This window comes from Dipteris shenzhenensis, chromosome 12 (genome assembly GCF_047967505.1).
Source record: "Dipteris shenzhenensis isolate YYH24624 ecotype China chromosome 12, Dip_SZ_1.0, whole genome shotgun sequence".
Lineage (NCBI taxonomy): Eukaryota > Viridiplantae > Streptophyta > Polypodiopsida > Gleicheniales > Dipteridaceae > Dipteris > Dipteris shenzhenensis.
Genome location: NC_141607.1, coordinates 47475992 through 47492587, shown reverse-complemented (window position 1 = coordinate 47492587; position 16596 = coordinate 47475992). Strand labels below are relative to the sequence as shown.

At 42.4% G+C, this 16596-nt stretch overlaps 1 protein-coding gene across 4 annotated transcripts in view; it reads right to left on the bottom strand.

Annotated features, from left to right (window-relative positions):
* The window catches only part of MAD1 (mitotic checkpoint family protein), a 161628-nt gene extending 152881 nt beyond the window's left edge, over positions 1-8747 (bottom strand). For all 4 annotated transcript variants that reach the window (XM_087383168.1, XM_087383169.1, XM_087383171.1 and 1 more), the window contains exons 1-5: positions 8416-8747; positions 1279-1378; positions 1036-1196; positions 716-913; positions 534-626 (exon numbers count right to left, since the gene is read on the bottom strand). In XM_087383168.1, coding sequence (XP_087239294.1) covers positions 534-626; positions 716-913; positions 1036-1196; positions 1279-1378; positions 8416-8661 — 798 coding nt within the window. In that variant the 5' untranslated portion in view covers positions 8662-8747. The remainder of the gene's footprint in view (positions 1-533; positions 627-715; positions 914-1035; positions 1197-1278; positions 1379-8415) is intronic.
* Between the last annotated feature and the right edge of the window lie 7849 nt (positions 8748-16596).

Genomic DNA, 16596 nt, shown 5'->3' with positions numbered 1-16596 from the left:
TTAGCACATCATTTTAGTTTGTTTCATACTCAATGTGACTATAGGGAGCAACGATTTAGCATGCTTCTCTGATGGGCAGCAAGCTCCAATGGTGCTACAACACTCCAATCTGATTCGTATATATTACTTCCGTATTTTCAAGATCAATCCCTGGTTTCCTTTCATTCATTTGTGACCGGGTCTCTACTCTTTAATTTTCAAAAGAATGTGACAGACTTGAGATGGCATGATTCTCCAAAAAAGAATGAAGGACTAGCATCTATGAAACCGCATGATTGTCCACTACAGCATCGCTTCTGTAACACTGGCCTATATTTAAAGCTTATCTCATTCCTGACTTAGCAGACCACATTAAACTGAAAAAAGGGGGCACCTCTTCTTTTCAATGAATTATTACAAATAGGCATCCATGCATAAAATAATTAAAACTCTTGGAAGTAGCAAAATACTTAAGTATAAAACACATAATGCACACACTTAAAATGAATCTTCACATGGAAATACAATAATGGGTAAACAAGACAGTGACCCACCTCAGACAACCGCGTTTTCAAATCATTACATTGAGCTTGCAAAGTTTCAGCTTCAGCTTGGGCAAATTGCACACGACCCTTCTCAGCTGAGTTCTGCTCAAGAAAAAGATACGAGTTTTAAAAATTGTAAAACCAGGAATAATGTAACTGTCAGCTTGTGAGCTTGACGACATCACTCCTACCTCTGCTTGTATTTGCAAGATCTTTGAGTCAGCATCTTTCTGTACTCTTCTTAGGCTTTCTTTCAGTTGCAGAATTTCTCTCTTGGAAGCTTCGGAAGATATTTCTACAGTTTCCTTCAAAGAAGCAATTTGACCATCTGCCGCATTTGCTTTTGCTTCAGCTTCTGCTCGATGTCGCATCTCTTGCTGCAGCTTCATCTAAAATATAGAGAATTTTCAAAAATCATCCCCGCCATTCATGAGGGCTAAGCATGCCTGTTCTATAATGTAGAGTCACAAAAGCCTCCCTTAAGACCAACATCAACCAATGCTATCCACACCTCAAGCTCGTTGCAACGTTTGAACTGTGTACGAAGCCTCTCTTCGGCTTGTTCCATTTCCAGCAGAAACTTCTCATGGAAAGCCTTCTCACGTGCACTTGATGCTGCCAATTCTTGCTCAAGTCTCTTCACACGATCCAATAAATCTTCCTTTTCCAACTCTGAAAAGAGAGATCATCAACAAATTCCCAAACACCGAGTGCACCATGTAGAGTAAATTACAGAGAGTAAACGTGCACATACCTGCCAAATCAGCTACCTTTTGTAAGGATTCAACTTTGGACGAAAGATCTAATATCTTATTCCCTTGGTTGTCCAAAGTCTCGAGCAGCTCAGACTTCACCTAGAAAACAGGAATAATAATGAATTTGGAAGAAAAACCAACACAAAAAACAGGATTGGCTGCAATCTCTGTGCTGCCTGCACCGCAATCGTCTTTTTCTCAGATAATAGATGACAGTGATCACTACAAAGTTGCAGGAATGGAGTGGCCAGAAATGCACTGCAGAAAGAGGCATTCAAGCTATTTAAAAAACCTTGACATAACAAGTAAAACTTATCATTAATGCCACTTCAATCCACAACTTGAGGATTGTGAGAATGGGAGAGAGAGAGCAATGAGAGAACAACGGCAGGAGCGTAAGAGCTGAAAGCTTAGTTGCAAATAGATGAGTGTGATACAACTGAAAAGAGTGATGGGTTTTGTCTAAGTGACAAAACCTTATCACTTCACTAACCATTGTTAGTGAACTAACTGTGGTTAGGGGGAAAAACCTCTAAGTGAGGGAAAAGTGCCCCTAACCTACTTATTACATTACATTGGTCACTGCTAAATTATAGCAATAATTCTAACACCCCCCTGCAGTGCCAATGTCATGTGCAAGGAAAAGATCAATCACCAAAAGGAGATAAGTTCAGGGCACTGCGAAATGCCTCAAACTTTTCACGTGGAAGTGCTTTGGTAAAAATGTCTGCAACATTGTCATGTGTTGACACATAGATCATGCTGATCTCTCCTGCATGCAACTTCTCTCTGACGTAGTGATAGTGAACCTCAATGTGCTTCCTGCGAGCATGAAACACACGATTCTTTGCCACTGCAATAGCACTCTAACTATCAGTGAGAATTGGAGAAGGACCCTCCAATGAAAGATGAAGATCAGCAAATAAACGACGCAGCCAAACACATTCAACTGTAGTTGTGAAAGCTGCCCTATACTCAGCTTCACATGAAGAGGTAGCCACTGTAGATTGTTTCTTGCTCAACCAAGAAATACAAGCTTTCCCCAGAAAGAAACAATTGCCACTTGTGGACTGCCTAGTGTCATAATCTCCAGCCCAATCTGAGTCACTGTAGGCATGCATCTGCAAGTCACCCCCCTGGGAAACATCAAGCCAAAAGACTTGGTACCTTGCAAATAACGGAAGATGTGTTTTACAACCTGCCAATGCATAGTCTTTGGGCTGTGCATATATCTGCTCACCTGAGAAACTGCAAACTGAATGTCAGGTCGTGTATTGCAGAGATAAATGAGGCATCCAAGAGCCTGACTATAGAGTGTGACATCAATTGATTCACCTGCTTCATGCATTGTAAACTTCAGCCCCGGCTCCATGGGAGTAGCTATGGGCTTACAATCCTGCATGTTGAATCTGTCCAAGAGTTTTTGCACATACTTGCATTGAGACATACCGATGCCACTTTGCTCTTGAGTGAACTGGATCCCCAAATAAAAGTGTAGCAGCCCCAAATCTGACATGTCAAAAGTGGTCTGCAATTCAGCTTTAAAATCTGCAATATTATCTTCATTTGACCCTGTTAACAGTAAGTCATCTACATAAAGAATGATGACTAAAATATCCCCCCCATCCTTCTTGATGTAGAGGGTGCTTTCACTTGGACTGTTGTGCAGCCCCTTGCTGGTCAGAAAGGCATGAATCTTTGCATACCATGCACGTGGGGCCTGTTTCAGCCCATACAAAGCTTTATTCAGCGTGCATACCTGAAGTGCATTTCCTGAGATTTCAAAGCCTGGAGGTTATTTGACATAAACCTCTTCCAACAAGTCTCCATTAAGGCAGGCTGTTTTTATGTCCAACTGATGAACATTCCACTGAAAATTTGCAGCCATTGCTATGACTGACCGGATGGTTATCATTCTAGATGTAGGAGCAAAAGTCTCCTCATAGTCTATGCCCTTTTTCTGAGCATATCCTTTTGCGACCAGCCTTGCCTTGTATCTGTCAATGGTGCCATCGGGCTTTCTTTTAACTTTGAAAACCCACCGTGTACCTATGGCATGTTTACCTGGTGGCAAATCGACAACTTCCCATGTCTGATTTTTCTCAATGGACTGCAACTCATCGTGCATGGCATTCATCCAATGCACATTATCCTGTGCCTCTTCAAATGTCTCAGGTTCCTCCTCATCAAGAACAGTACCTGCATAAGCTGATTCAACTGAAAGAGCACCTCCCCCATGCCTTACTGCACTCCGAATTCTGCCAGGTAATGGAGCATCAATTTTACTCTCCCTGAGAGTCTGTAACAGCCAATTTGGGACTGTTTTTGCTGCATGTATGTCTGCAATTTCTTGCTGAACAACCTCTTCCACGGCTTGTGGAGGTGGTATTGCATCCTGTGGCTGAATCGAAGCATGTGGAGGTATCTGAAAATTCTGATTTTCATCAGATATATCAGTAGGGGAACCCAAGGCAATGGGTAGTAACCCCTCAAAGACATCACCGGAAGAAGAAGGCATATCAAATTCAGCTTGAGTGTGAGCTGAATTTTCTGAAAATATTACATCTCTACTGACAATGATCTTGCGTGTGACAGGATTGTAGAGACGGTACCCCTTGCTTTCTGCACTGTACCCGACAAAAATGCATTTGATTGCCTTATCAGACAACTTATGCCGAAACTCAACAGGCACATGAGCATAAGCAAGGCATCCAAAGACACGGAAATGATCCACAAAAGGCTTTCTCCCTTGCCAAACTTCATAGGGAGTCTTGGTCTTCAAAGCTTTTGTGGGTGCCCGATTTAAAACATAATTGGCACACATGAGACCTTCAAGCCAAAATTTGTGAGGCAATTTTTTGCTTTTCAGCATACATCTATCCATCTCCATAAGAGTACGATTTTTTCTCTCAGCTTTCCCATTTTGCTGAGGAGTTAGCCTCACTATAAGCTGATGTACAATGCCCTTGTCTTTCAAAAAAGCATCAAAATCTGCACACAAGCACTCCCCTCCTCTATCTGTGCGTAGTGTCTGTATCTTGAGTCCGGATTCATTCTCAACCATGGCTGCAAAGTGTTTGAAGACCATAAACACTTCTGCTTTGCGTTTCAGCCCATAAACCCAAGTGTAGTTGGAGTAGTCATCTATAAAAGTGACAAAGTAAGATGACCACCCAATGATGGAGTCCTCATGGGACCACAGACATCACTATGGATAAGCTGTAATTTTCAAACAGCTTTAACTGATCCATCCTTCTTAAAAGGAGATCTATGCATTTTACCAAGAATGCACCCTTCACAGGCATGTGGAGGAGGTGTTTCAAGAGGAGGCAATGCATCAACCATGGCATGTTTTTGAAGCGTCATCAAGCTACCATAATGCATGTGTCCATATCTCGCGTGCCATAACTCCGCATTCGGCATAGCCGCAGTAGGAGTGGAAACTGCAAGAGCATGTGCTGGTCTTTTCTCATACATGTCAAGCTGAAAAAGACCACGCAACAAAGTGCCAGACAATCTCAAGGCATAGTCATGCTCTCTATCATGGACTGCACACTTGTCATCTTCAAAAATAACCTGAAATCCAACTCTGTTAAGAGTGGACACTGAAAGTAGATTTTTTGTAATACCAGGCACATACAAGACGTCAGAAATTCTAAATGTTGAACCATCAATGGCTGTAAGTTCAACTTCTCCTGTACCACGGACTGAATAGGAGTTGTTGGCACATGTGACCTTTTTACCAACAGGTGGTGGATGCAGAGATGTGAAGAGACGCTTCCTGGAAGTGATATGCTTTGAGGCACCGCTATCAAAATACCATGTATTATGTGTCTCATTGACACTAAAAGCTGATGCATCCTTCGAAGAATCATAACTGCATGTCAGAAAAGCATAAGTGTCATCATTACAAGTGGCTGTACTATCCCGAGCAGCCAACTGAGAGTCTGAAATGCAAGACAAGAAGGCATAGTCGTGCTCCACAAAGTTGGCTGTAGCTTGCTCATTGTCACATGCATGAGAAGCTGAAAGGTGCTTGCGATATTAGTGTGGCTAATTTCTTACATAATACAATGCAATCACATTGCAATCATTCTTAGAAGCTTATCCAATCCCACCACAAAATAAGGATCGTTGCATCAACAATGGATCCAAAGAAGGTGCTTGCAATATTAGTGTGGCTAATTTCTTACATAATACAATGCGATCACATTGCAATCATTCTTAGGAGCTTATCCAATTTTTTTGACGAGATGTCAAAGGATATCCCTAGATAGTGTCACCCTTGACTCATCTGACCTCAAATAAAGCACCTTTTGTGTGGGGGCATAATGAAGGAGAGTTTTAACACTATAAAGAATGTGGAAGTCCAGTGTTTAGAAGTGTTGACCCCTAGAAACAGTTTTTCCTAGAAACCGATGCATATAGCATTGTGTTAGGAGCGGTTCTTCTCCAAGATGAAAGGTTAGTAGCCTTTGAAAGCAAGAAGCTTTCTCTCTCTCAGCGTAACTAGCCAATCATAAACAAGCGTTAATGTGTTCTTGTCTATCCTTGTTCTAAATGAGGATGTCATCAAAGAAAACCAGCACGCATCTAAAAAGAAGTGGCTGTCACGATCTGTGACGTATTCCTTTCTCTATTTCTAGACTTATGGATAGTTTGATGAATGGACACTTGTGGAAGGGTATGCCCTTTCGACGGGACACTTCCTATGAGGCACAACCCTTCATAAGAGACACTCTATTGAAGAGACATTTCTATTGTAATGTACCCTCTCATCAAGGGTCACACCCTTCACAAGGGGTACACACCTCTTCATGCACATACCCTTTGGAGTACACACCTTTTCATGTGTGACTCTTCACTCTCTATATAAGAGAGGCCCAATTGTATGGATGACACAACATCTACCCTACAGACATTCAAGCAATACAATTATTCCTTGTTCTCTGCTATCTCAGTCTTCTTTCTGTTTCCTTAGCACATTTCTAAATATAGTAAATCTAGGATTTCTTACAGTGGTATCAGAGCAAAATTCGCTCCTGACTGTAGGAAATGCCCCCCACCTTCTAGTGCCGATCTGATACATCTTTTCCGCTAGAAGGATATCCGTGCACATTGTGCATGGAAGAGATGGAGAGGATGAGCGTAAAAATTTTTCGCACAAACCCTGCCTAAAGTCATCTATGGCCTCTCCATCTCCCACACATCACGAGTTGATGTGAATGGACACGACAAAAATCGTGTCTTTTCAGGTCCTTGGGCTGTCCCAAAACCAAGGGACGCACCTTTTCCACCATCGGACACACCTTTTGATGAAGAGTCTCGACTCCTCACCCAAGGGACACACCCCATCGTGGACAAAAGGACACACCTATTCATGTAAGGACACCCCTTTTAAAAACAGGGCAGATGATGGGGGAAGAAATTATCCGGCTCATAGTTTTTAAGCATATAATGTCGTCCTTCCCATATTTATATACTCTCGGAGTTTTATATGGAAGGACCTTTGGCATTCTCTTTCATGGGAACTGGTTACTACTCCTAAGAAACTTGGGGGTTAGGGATTGAAGGCATGAAAGCCAAGTGTGAAACTCTCTGTATAAAATGGTTTTTGAGAATAGGATGTGATCAACCGTGGGCTGGTTTTGGGTGCGGCATTTCATCTCCACGAATGGCCCATGTGGTATTATAGAACCATGGCAAGACTTACTACTTTCCGATGTTAATATTAGGAACCGTTAGCAAAGTTACTGATTATCTGGAAATCCAAATCGAGAAACTGTCACTAGTCAGGTCTAAGATCGTTGTATGGAGACACCTCGCTAAACACGTTGCTTTGGCTCACGGATTGGGCCTTAATAGATGGCCCTGCATTGATTCGTAGTCATCCAAGGCTAGTTAAAAAGACTTGTAAGAAGGGGTTGAGTACCTTTAACAACATTTGGGATCTCGGAGGATGCAGATGGTTCTCAACTAATGCCTTAATAAGCAAATTTGGGCTATCTATCAGAGAAGGCCTGCCAGTCGGATCACTTATTGGCAGGATCAAAGCCGAACGGCCAACCAGCCAAATCATGAAAAAGCTCAAGATTTCAAAGGATTTATGTTTGGCACAAGCAAGCCACTGCATAAATGCACGATGAGGGATTTCAGATCACCAATGCCCTCAAATGGTGCGTCTTCATTGGAAACTTCATGTTTGGATTGACAAAGTGGTTACTTGAACCATAGGATTCAGACTGTTTGGAAACGCCCCATCTTTTAAGTTGAATTTGATGCTATGGAGAGTGATTGTTGGTAAGCTGCCAGTAAGAGATAGGCTCACTAAGTGGAATCTTCTATGTGTTTGCTGTGCCGAATTAAAAAAGAAACCCATTTTCACATCTTTTGGGAGTGTGCTGCAGTCAAAAATGCCTGGTGGAAGGTCTGCAAAGGCCTTGAAGGTTACTCTGTTTTTATAAGACCTTCATGGAAGATGGCCATTTTGGGGTGACAAGGCTAAACTAAATGAGGGCGTTGGTAATCTGATACATTTAAAAACTGAGAAACCAGATAGTTTTTAGGAAACCAAGGCATCGGTCTCCCTTCATCAGGCGCTTTTTCAAGATATGGTTGTAACTGTCAAATACTTAGCTAGAAGGCATGAGGTTTTTAGGCAATTATTAGCTCCTGAGCCTACCTTCTTACAAGAGGCCGATCTGTTTCTATTGTGTTTCCTTTTTTGTGCTTAGTATATAATATCTTCTCTACCGAAAAAAAAAAGTTAAGCAATCAAATGATCAGGTATCCATGCCCACAGAGCAATAGTACCGCCATTTTTGGAGTGAAGCAAGTAAACGTGAGGGGCACTCTCGTCGTTAGTCTCTTACATATATCATGGTTCACATGATGTAAAAAACTGTATTGGTTATTCCTGCTATCCAGTCTCTCAGGTTTTCCTAATCTAGTGACTGCTGGCAGTCTTTAGTATAAGTTAGTATATGTGGGCGCCTTTTAGGTACTGAATTTGACGAAACTCGCCTAACGTAATACGCCCCGACCATAATCGGAGCTATATTGGCAACCTTGAAATGAATTTTCCTTTGAATTACTCCCAGGCAACTAATTTCCAGGCGAACGAAGATGGAGCGTACCATGTGTCGACATTGGTAGCTGCATCGCATGGACGATCCTTGTTCAGCGTGGAAGTGAGCGTGGTCAAAGTCATCGCTTTCTGAATCATCATCGTCAACACGAAATGCAGGGAGGTGAGCATCGGGGTGCTGGAAAGGAACGAGTTGGTGGTGAGGGAGAGGGGGAGGAGAGGGGGGGCGAGGGCGTTTGGAGGGAGAAGGGGAAGGATGAGGAGGGCGCTTGCGAGGGGGAGTTCGGAGGATCATGGTGCTAAGGCCCGAGGAATCACTTCATCACATCTTTCAAGTGTGGCCATTTGTAGATTTCATGGCGCCAAAAGTGTCACCGAGAGAGGAGGGGGGTCACGTATAGGGGAATGGACCACGAGAAGGGGGTTCACGTATAGGGGGGTCAGGTATAGGGGAATGGACCACGAGAGTGGGGTTCATGCCTAGGGGGGTCAGGTATGTGGGAATGGACCACGGAAGAACTTTCCTTTTTCAATAGGAAAGTCCTTGAAATATGGCGAGTGGCCAGAGGCCAAGGACTTTCCTCCCAAGAAAGTTCGACCATGGTTCATTCCCCCACGTGAAAGGCCTCAGAGGGTAACCCAAGGTAAAATTGTTCTCTAAATGAACTAAGAGGCTAATTGTGGGCTGGTTAGTCAATGGAAGGGGAAATTCCCATTCCTAATATGCCAACATCTGACGGTTGCTATTAGATCTAGGCCGACCGAGGACTATCATCGAGGTCACACGTTGGAGTCTCGTGATGGGCAAGTGGTTTGTTTCACACCCAGCCACTCTGATTGTCCTTTGCCAAGATATCATCTACACCCTACAACCCACATGGGAGCACTCCCTTGTATAGCAGGATGGGCAAAGCAAAGCATGGGTAGTGTGGCAAAGACTGGCTGCACAAGTTTGATTAGAAAAGTGAGACACTTTTTTGCCAAAAACAAAAAGGTAGAGCTTTGCGTGGAAGGTAGTGCCTCAAAAGAGTGTTTCAGAAGAGGAGATACTAGTAGATTTTATGGACAAGAGGAGATACTAGCAGATTTTATGGACAACACTGAAACATGATCTCCATTAAGTTGACTCTTTCAAAAGAGGATCTTAATTGCTCAACCGGAGGGAAGGGTAAACTATCCCATCTATTATCACAACAAAATGGTCGCCCCTCTTAAGAGAAATTATAGTAGCATGGAGTGAGAAGTGCTAGGAATGATGTATAGTGCCGTAAGATGATCTAAATTCATCTTATTGATTGTCTTCAGATTCTTTACAAGTTGAAAGATATAGGACTTCAAAGACGGCTGATTTTCCAACGTCGTTTTTTTTTAAATTTATTTATTTATTTAAAGAAACTGTTCTACATCAAGTTTGTGGCTATATTTTTTTAAAGCGATTTCTAGAATGAGAAAAGCAATTTGTCTCAGGTAGGATGTGGATTTTGGAAAGAAATACAACTTTTGTCACTTCTTAGCTTTTGGAGAGGGATTCACGTGTGGGTTTCTATGTGATTTGGGAGGTACCAGACAAAACAATCAAATTTGGACTGAGAAGCTTTTGAGACACATATTTTGAGATTGTGATTGAATTGTCTCCTACCTCTGATTAGAATGAGATTGAGACTAAGATTGTGATTCTACATTAAATTGTGATTTTGATTCTAAATGAGATTGTGATTGAGATACTAGAGGTAGAGCACAGGGGTGGTAGGGTGGTACTATTTTCCTATCATGAGTGTTTTCTCTTATAAAATATTTGCTTTGGAATACAAAAACAAGATCTGAACTGATCTTTTGTGTGAAATCTTTATTTTTGTAAGTTGATGCCTTACAATATGAAATCATTCTATTAATTGTACTCTTAAATCCCACCATCCAACAAGCTACTTGTTGCCGACTAGACTTGGCAAGAGAAAATTTGTAATCACTCCATTCCAAGTACCCTCGCGTGGCTCCTTCGTCTAACGCATCACTAAACTCAACATCAATTCTTTCACAATGTGTCCCCTGTTGTTGTAACCTTATACTTTGTCGTTTGTTATGAGGTAATATGATGATGTCCCAGTTTGCTATCCCATGGCTATTTGAAATAGCCTTTATTTCCTCATGCAAAAGAAGAATGTAGTAAACCGTCACATAAAATAGCTTGTCATTCTTCCATTCATGCTTGATATCTATTTTGTTATCCTTATGCTTGTGACCTTTGATTTCAGGGGAAACTTATGCTAGTGTTAGAGGGAGATCAATATCGATTATTATGTAGGTCATGCTATATCAATGGAGATGGTTTTTAGAGTTAGAATTTCCACATTCCATTAATGAATTGCCATTTGAAATGTTGGGTGGCAATGATAGACAAGCATGCACATTCATTACCTTCTAGATGTGGCTCATTATTAATCCATTTCTAGGTTTAACACATTGGCCATCCATGTTTGATTAGATTTAGGGCTTGTGTGCACATTTGCACTATATTGTATTACATTTTTGGGTGCATGTAGCATATGGTTTGGACCGTAGTTAGGAGGATTACATTCATCTCCAAACGTTAACCCTTTTGATTGATACATTGAGAGCTAGGTGATGAGAGTACTCATTCCCTCTAGCCCTAGTTGGAATCCACTTTTGTGTCATTGTGTCAGCATGAATGCTTGTCTCCTTCTTAGAAGCCCTATGTGTGCAACTTCCTTTCAGTGTAAGAGACTTGAGGTGGCTTATGTGCATCAAGCCTTCATTGAGGATCCTCATGTGATGCAATACACTCTTGTGTGTGGTTTAGAGTGGAAGAGTGTCTTATGGATCGCTAAGAGTGGCATTCCTTTCCTCTTGATCTTTTGAGGTTCTTCATGTGCAGCAGAACATGTGGGTGGCATAGCTCACATTCCCCCATTCTTGGAGACTTGATTTACCCCATCTCGTACATGCTTGTAGGGCTAGCGCATATGCAAATAGGATGGGAGCACCTCGTGATGAGGTCCATGCCTTGTGTATGGTTGAGTGGGAGAGGTGAGAGTGATTTGAAGGAGAAATGAGAAAAAGAATAGGTGTTAAGAGAGTAGAGTGAGAGGAGTGGGAGTGAGTTGAAAGAGAAATGAGAGAGAGAGAGAGAGAGAGATGAGTTTTCATTTTCTTTCTTTGCTTAATGTGTTCCTTTGTGCTTATAGGATAGGAGTAGATTTAGGTGTCTTTTCTTTTGTAGACCCTTATGAACTTTCCCAAGTAAGGCAAGCACTTGACTCATGAACCTTTGAAATGTAGTTGGTGCATTGGTCAACCCAAAAGGCTGTTGGAGATAAGTGCACACTAAGTGTACTATTTCCCTAGTCTACATTTGTCTAAGTCTAGTCTAGTCTTTGTGTGCGCCATGTGGCACCTCTACAATTATCCCATAAGCACTCTTGCTTTATGTCTTGTACTTTGGCCCATATATTCATGGGTCACATCATTGCAATCTATCTATCTAGCTTGTGTCTTGTCTACACTCTTCTCAAGGTACTTCTTGTCTTTCAATCTTGTTATTATTTCACTTCTAGTTTTCTAGTTTCTAGTTCTTGCTTCCATATTCCAACATGGTATCAAAGCTAGGTTGATCCCTCTTCTCTCCCCTCAGTCTGCTGTAGCCATAGCTGCCTCTTCTCAGATTTCTCCCCCGCTCAGCTGGTCGCCACCTTCATCTTCTGCCCGTCTTCTCCATGCTGCTGCCGTTCCTGCTACCGCTGCAGATCTGCCCGCCATCTCTCTGCCAGATCTGCTGTGCAATTCCGCTCTCTGCCAAATCTGCGCGTCAGATCTGCGCAGATCTGGCACTGCTGTAGCTCCCGCTCTTGCTCTCGCTCCTGCACCTGCATCAACGCACGGACATTTCGAAGTACAGTCAAGACCGTCCGTACAGTCCGCACGACTATACGAAATCCGTACCTGCACAGGCTGTTGTTCGCGATCTGCGCCATCTTCACGGAGATCTGCGCCATCTGTTCGTGACTGCATGGAGCTCGCGCTGTCTGCACCTCCTTGCACCTCCTGGACCGCGCTCCTTTTTGCGCCTCTGCCTCTGCCTGGGATTAAGGTACTGTGCATTGCCTCTTTCAGTTTGCTGAGCAGTTCCTTTTTTGCTGGTTCCTCCTGCTTCGATGGGCTGTCACATGCTATGGCCTTGACAAAGTGGTGAGAGAACCGGCTTCTTGGATCTCTCCTTTCTTTTATTTTTGCATTATTGTAAGCGAATAGACACTACCCTTGCATCTTAGCAAGAGGTAAGACCTTCCCACATGGCATCTTCCTCTCATTCTCTCATGTCTATCGACAAATTCAATGGGTCCAACTTTCATACTTAGCAAATCAAAATTAAGTGCCATCTTATGAAAGAAGGTCTTTGGGACGTTGTTCACCGTGCTGCTCCCGAAGAGTCCGACAAGCAAGTTATCACTTATGTTCCCAATGCCAAAAACGACAAAGCCTATGCTATCATCTTGATCGGTCTTGGAGATGATTACATTCATCACATCTCCGACATACAGTCTGCTTCTCAAGCATGGATCACTTTGGATACCCTTTTTGGACCCAGATCTAAAAACTCTAAGATTGCACTTATGATCTCATTCTTTGATCTACATATGCAGGAGGGAGCTACTATAGCCTCTCATGTCAATTATCTTCGCAGTCTTATGGTTCAGCTTGCATCAGTGAAGTTCCCCATCTCCGAAGATATTGCTATTGCTGTGCTTCTTAAAAGCTTACCTGACACCTATGCTACTCTTGTCACTACTTTCAAGTATCACAATAATCCTTCTCTTGAAGGTATCATCAATGCTCTCCAAGAGGAAGAAAGAACTCAACAACGAAAGGTAACTGACACTGCATTTTTAGCAAAGAAAGGAAGTTCTAAGGTAAGAAAGCCTTGCACCCATTGTGGCAAAACTAATCATATGGAGAAGGACTGTTTCAAGGCTCATCCATGCACCATTTGTGGCCGTGATAATCATCGGGAGAGGGACTGCTACTCCAAACCCTCTACATCAGCCCCTGCATCTACCTCAGCCCATGTTGCTGCAACATCTCCATCAGCTGATCCTGCTGTTCCTTTCTCATATGATGAGAAGTGGGCTTTCTGATTACTTCTATTTCTTGTCTACCACTTTGACCACCAATGATGTAGGTCAAAGGGTTCTAGTGTCTTGGTCTTTCTGTTTACAGTCAGTCTTCTATCTATCTAGTCTTGTCTGTCTGTCTATTTGTCTATCAATCTGACTGTGTTTTGTTTTAGATCCATCTTGTCCCTACCCTTGTGGACCCATATGAGGATATCACTTGAGGAGGGGTGTCTCAGGATCTTTGTCTGTCATGTCTTCTATCTTGTCTCTCAGTCTATCAGTCTTTATGTCTGTCTTCTAGTCTTGTCTTTCTGTCTTACTCCTAGTGTCCACTTAAGGAGGGTGTTGGAGATAAGTGCACACTAAGTGTACTATTTCCCTAGTCTACATTTGTCTAAGTCTAGTCTAGTCTTTGTGTGTGCCATGTGGCACCTCTACAATTATCCCATAAGCACTCTTGCTTTATGTCTTGTACTTTGGCCCATATATTCATGGGTCACATCATTGCAATCTATCTATCTAGCTTGTGTCTTGTCTACACTCTTCTCAAGGTACTTCTTGTCTTTCAATCTTGTTATTATTTCACTTCTAGTTTTCTAGTTTCTAGTTCTTGCTTCCATATTCCAACAAAGGCATCACTCCGTAAGCGAAAACTCCCCAAGGTGTGACAAATGATGTTTTCTTTTGATCTTCCTCCCGAATACAAATTTGAAAGTACCTAGAATACCCTCACATACAAAATACATCTCATACCCTACTACTTGGTCTAGTATTTCATCTTGGAATGGCAAAGGAAAATGATCCCTCTTAGTGCACGCATTCAAAGGATGAAAGTCGACACAAACAAGCCACTTATTTTCTTTCTTTGGTGTGACAACTACAGGAGATATCCATTCTGAATCATCAACAGGAAAGATGAATCCCACCTCAAGTAGTTGTGTTTCCTCTTTCTTTAGTGCCTCAGCTTGGATCGCTCCCAATCGCCTTAAGCGTTGCACAATTGGCTTGCATTCTGGCTTCAACTCAATCTTGTGCTCCACAAGAGAGACTGGTCATACCTGTGAATAGCTTGTTGCAAAGAGACATGGTAAATCATCTAACATATCCAAGTACTGGAGCTTCTCACTACCTGATAGAGAATCACCAAGAAGCTCTTCATTGCATTGGCATCGTTTAGTGTGCTCCACATCCTCCACATGAAGTGTCTCTACAGGATCTTCTTGTACCACCACCTCATTCCCTCCTGACTCATCTCAATCAGCACTAAGACAAAGAAAGACCAAAGGCCACTCCTTCCACCTCACCCTCTGAGATGGACTCCTCGGAGCTACACCCTGTCTCTTCTTCTTCATCAGTTAAGTGAGAGCTTGAACTCTCTGATGTTAAAGGCTCCTCCTTGAAAACTTTCTTTTTGTAGTTTCTGATGTTGTAGTGCACCTTCTTATCATTTCCCTGCAAAATCAATTCTCTAGTATCCCACTTTTGAACAGCTTTCACCTTGCGTAGCCAGGGCCTTCCCAAAATCAATGGATAGGCATGTGCATCTGGCTTGGTAGGGATCACCTGAAAAGTAGTCTGCACAGAAATTCCACATACATCCACTTCTAGATTCTTCACAACTCCCAAGGTCTTAAACCTAGTGTTGTCAACCAATTTGATACGATAAGGAGAGGTAGTACTAGAGTAGTTTAAATCAGCATCTATCATGGTCTTCTCACTCATGACATTAATCGATGCACCTCCATCAATGTACACATTAGAAATCACTTGACCATTAATGATCACATCAACCACAAGTACATCATCACCAACATCTATATCTACCTTTTGAACAATAGGAATGGCACTTTTCTTCTTTTTCTTCTTTGAAACTCTTGTGCTTGCTAGCTTTCCCCATTCCTTCCATAGTTTTGGAGACAAAGCAAGTAATTGACCAAAGGTGATATGAGCTTCCTTTTCTTTTAGGTCGGACAACAAGTCATAGCTTCCAATGCCTTATCCTAAAGGAAAGTCTCTTGGCCAATTCTCCTTCTAGATGCCTTCTTTTTCTTACTACGGTGTTCCTCTTCTTGATGTTCCTCATCTACTTCTTCCTTGCTTTCTTCTTCTTCTTTTGCTTTACCACGCCCCCATTTAGCCATCATTACCTCTCTTTCCTCATCCCCTAAAGAAGCTTTTAACAAGGATACTTGTTTTTCTTCTTTCTTTCTCAATCTAGGACACTCGAGGTGATAGTGACCTTTTTCATTACATTCATAGTAGCAAGTGACCCCACTCTTATCTCGAGGCCTATCTTCACTCTTTGGTGCTCTAGGTTGTCGTGCATTAACCAAATGCAATTTCAAATCAGCAAACTCTGCCATCAATTGAGAGATATTATGATCTAACTCAGAGGGCTTTGGCACCTGAGGAGTGCCCGTTACCTCCACCTTAGAAGTTGAGCTGTTGAAGACACAAAAGAGGATTCGATCTTTAGAGAAGCTTCTTTCTTGGTCGCAATGCGAAGTGCCTCCATGTATGTTGTTGGATCTTTACTCATTGCTTTTGAGCGAAGACGAGGCTCCAAAGCCATAACAAATTTGCTCATCTTTAAGTGCTCCATCCCTACGAGACTTTGAGGGGCCGACGATGTAGATGCCACAGCTCGCAAAGCTTCCCTTTCATACTTTGTCCACAAAGTTTCATATCGGATTGCCAACACATAGACCATCTCACCCTCTCCTTGATAGAACCGGTCCAATTGCAACATCAAAGCATTTGGCGACACCATTACCCAAAATTCCTACTTCATTGCAGCCACCACTTGGTCCCAGTCCTCCTTGGTAGAGTCTGGATAAGGCCTCATCCCAACTCAAGGCTACACTTTCAAGAAAATTAGGCAAAATCTCCGCCTGATCCTTCATGGACCATCCAGAAAGCCAACATCCACAAACAAAATGCCAAAGATAAGACTCCAAGTCTTCCCCTTGGGTCCCTCGAAACATTGGAATCTTCACCATGATGAAACACAAAAAGGAAACACCAAGATCAAAATAATATCCCAAACAAGATCCAAACAAGATCCCACATAGCCTTAGTATACCAGGACCAACTTATTATGC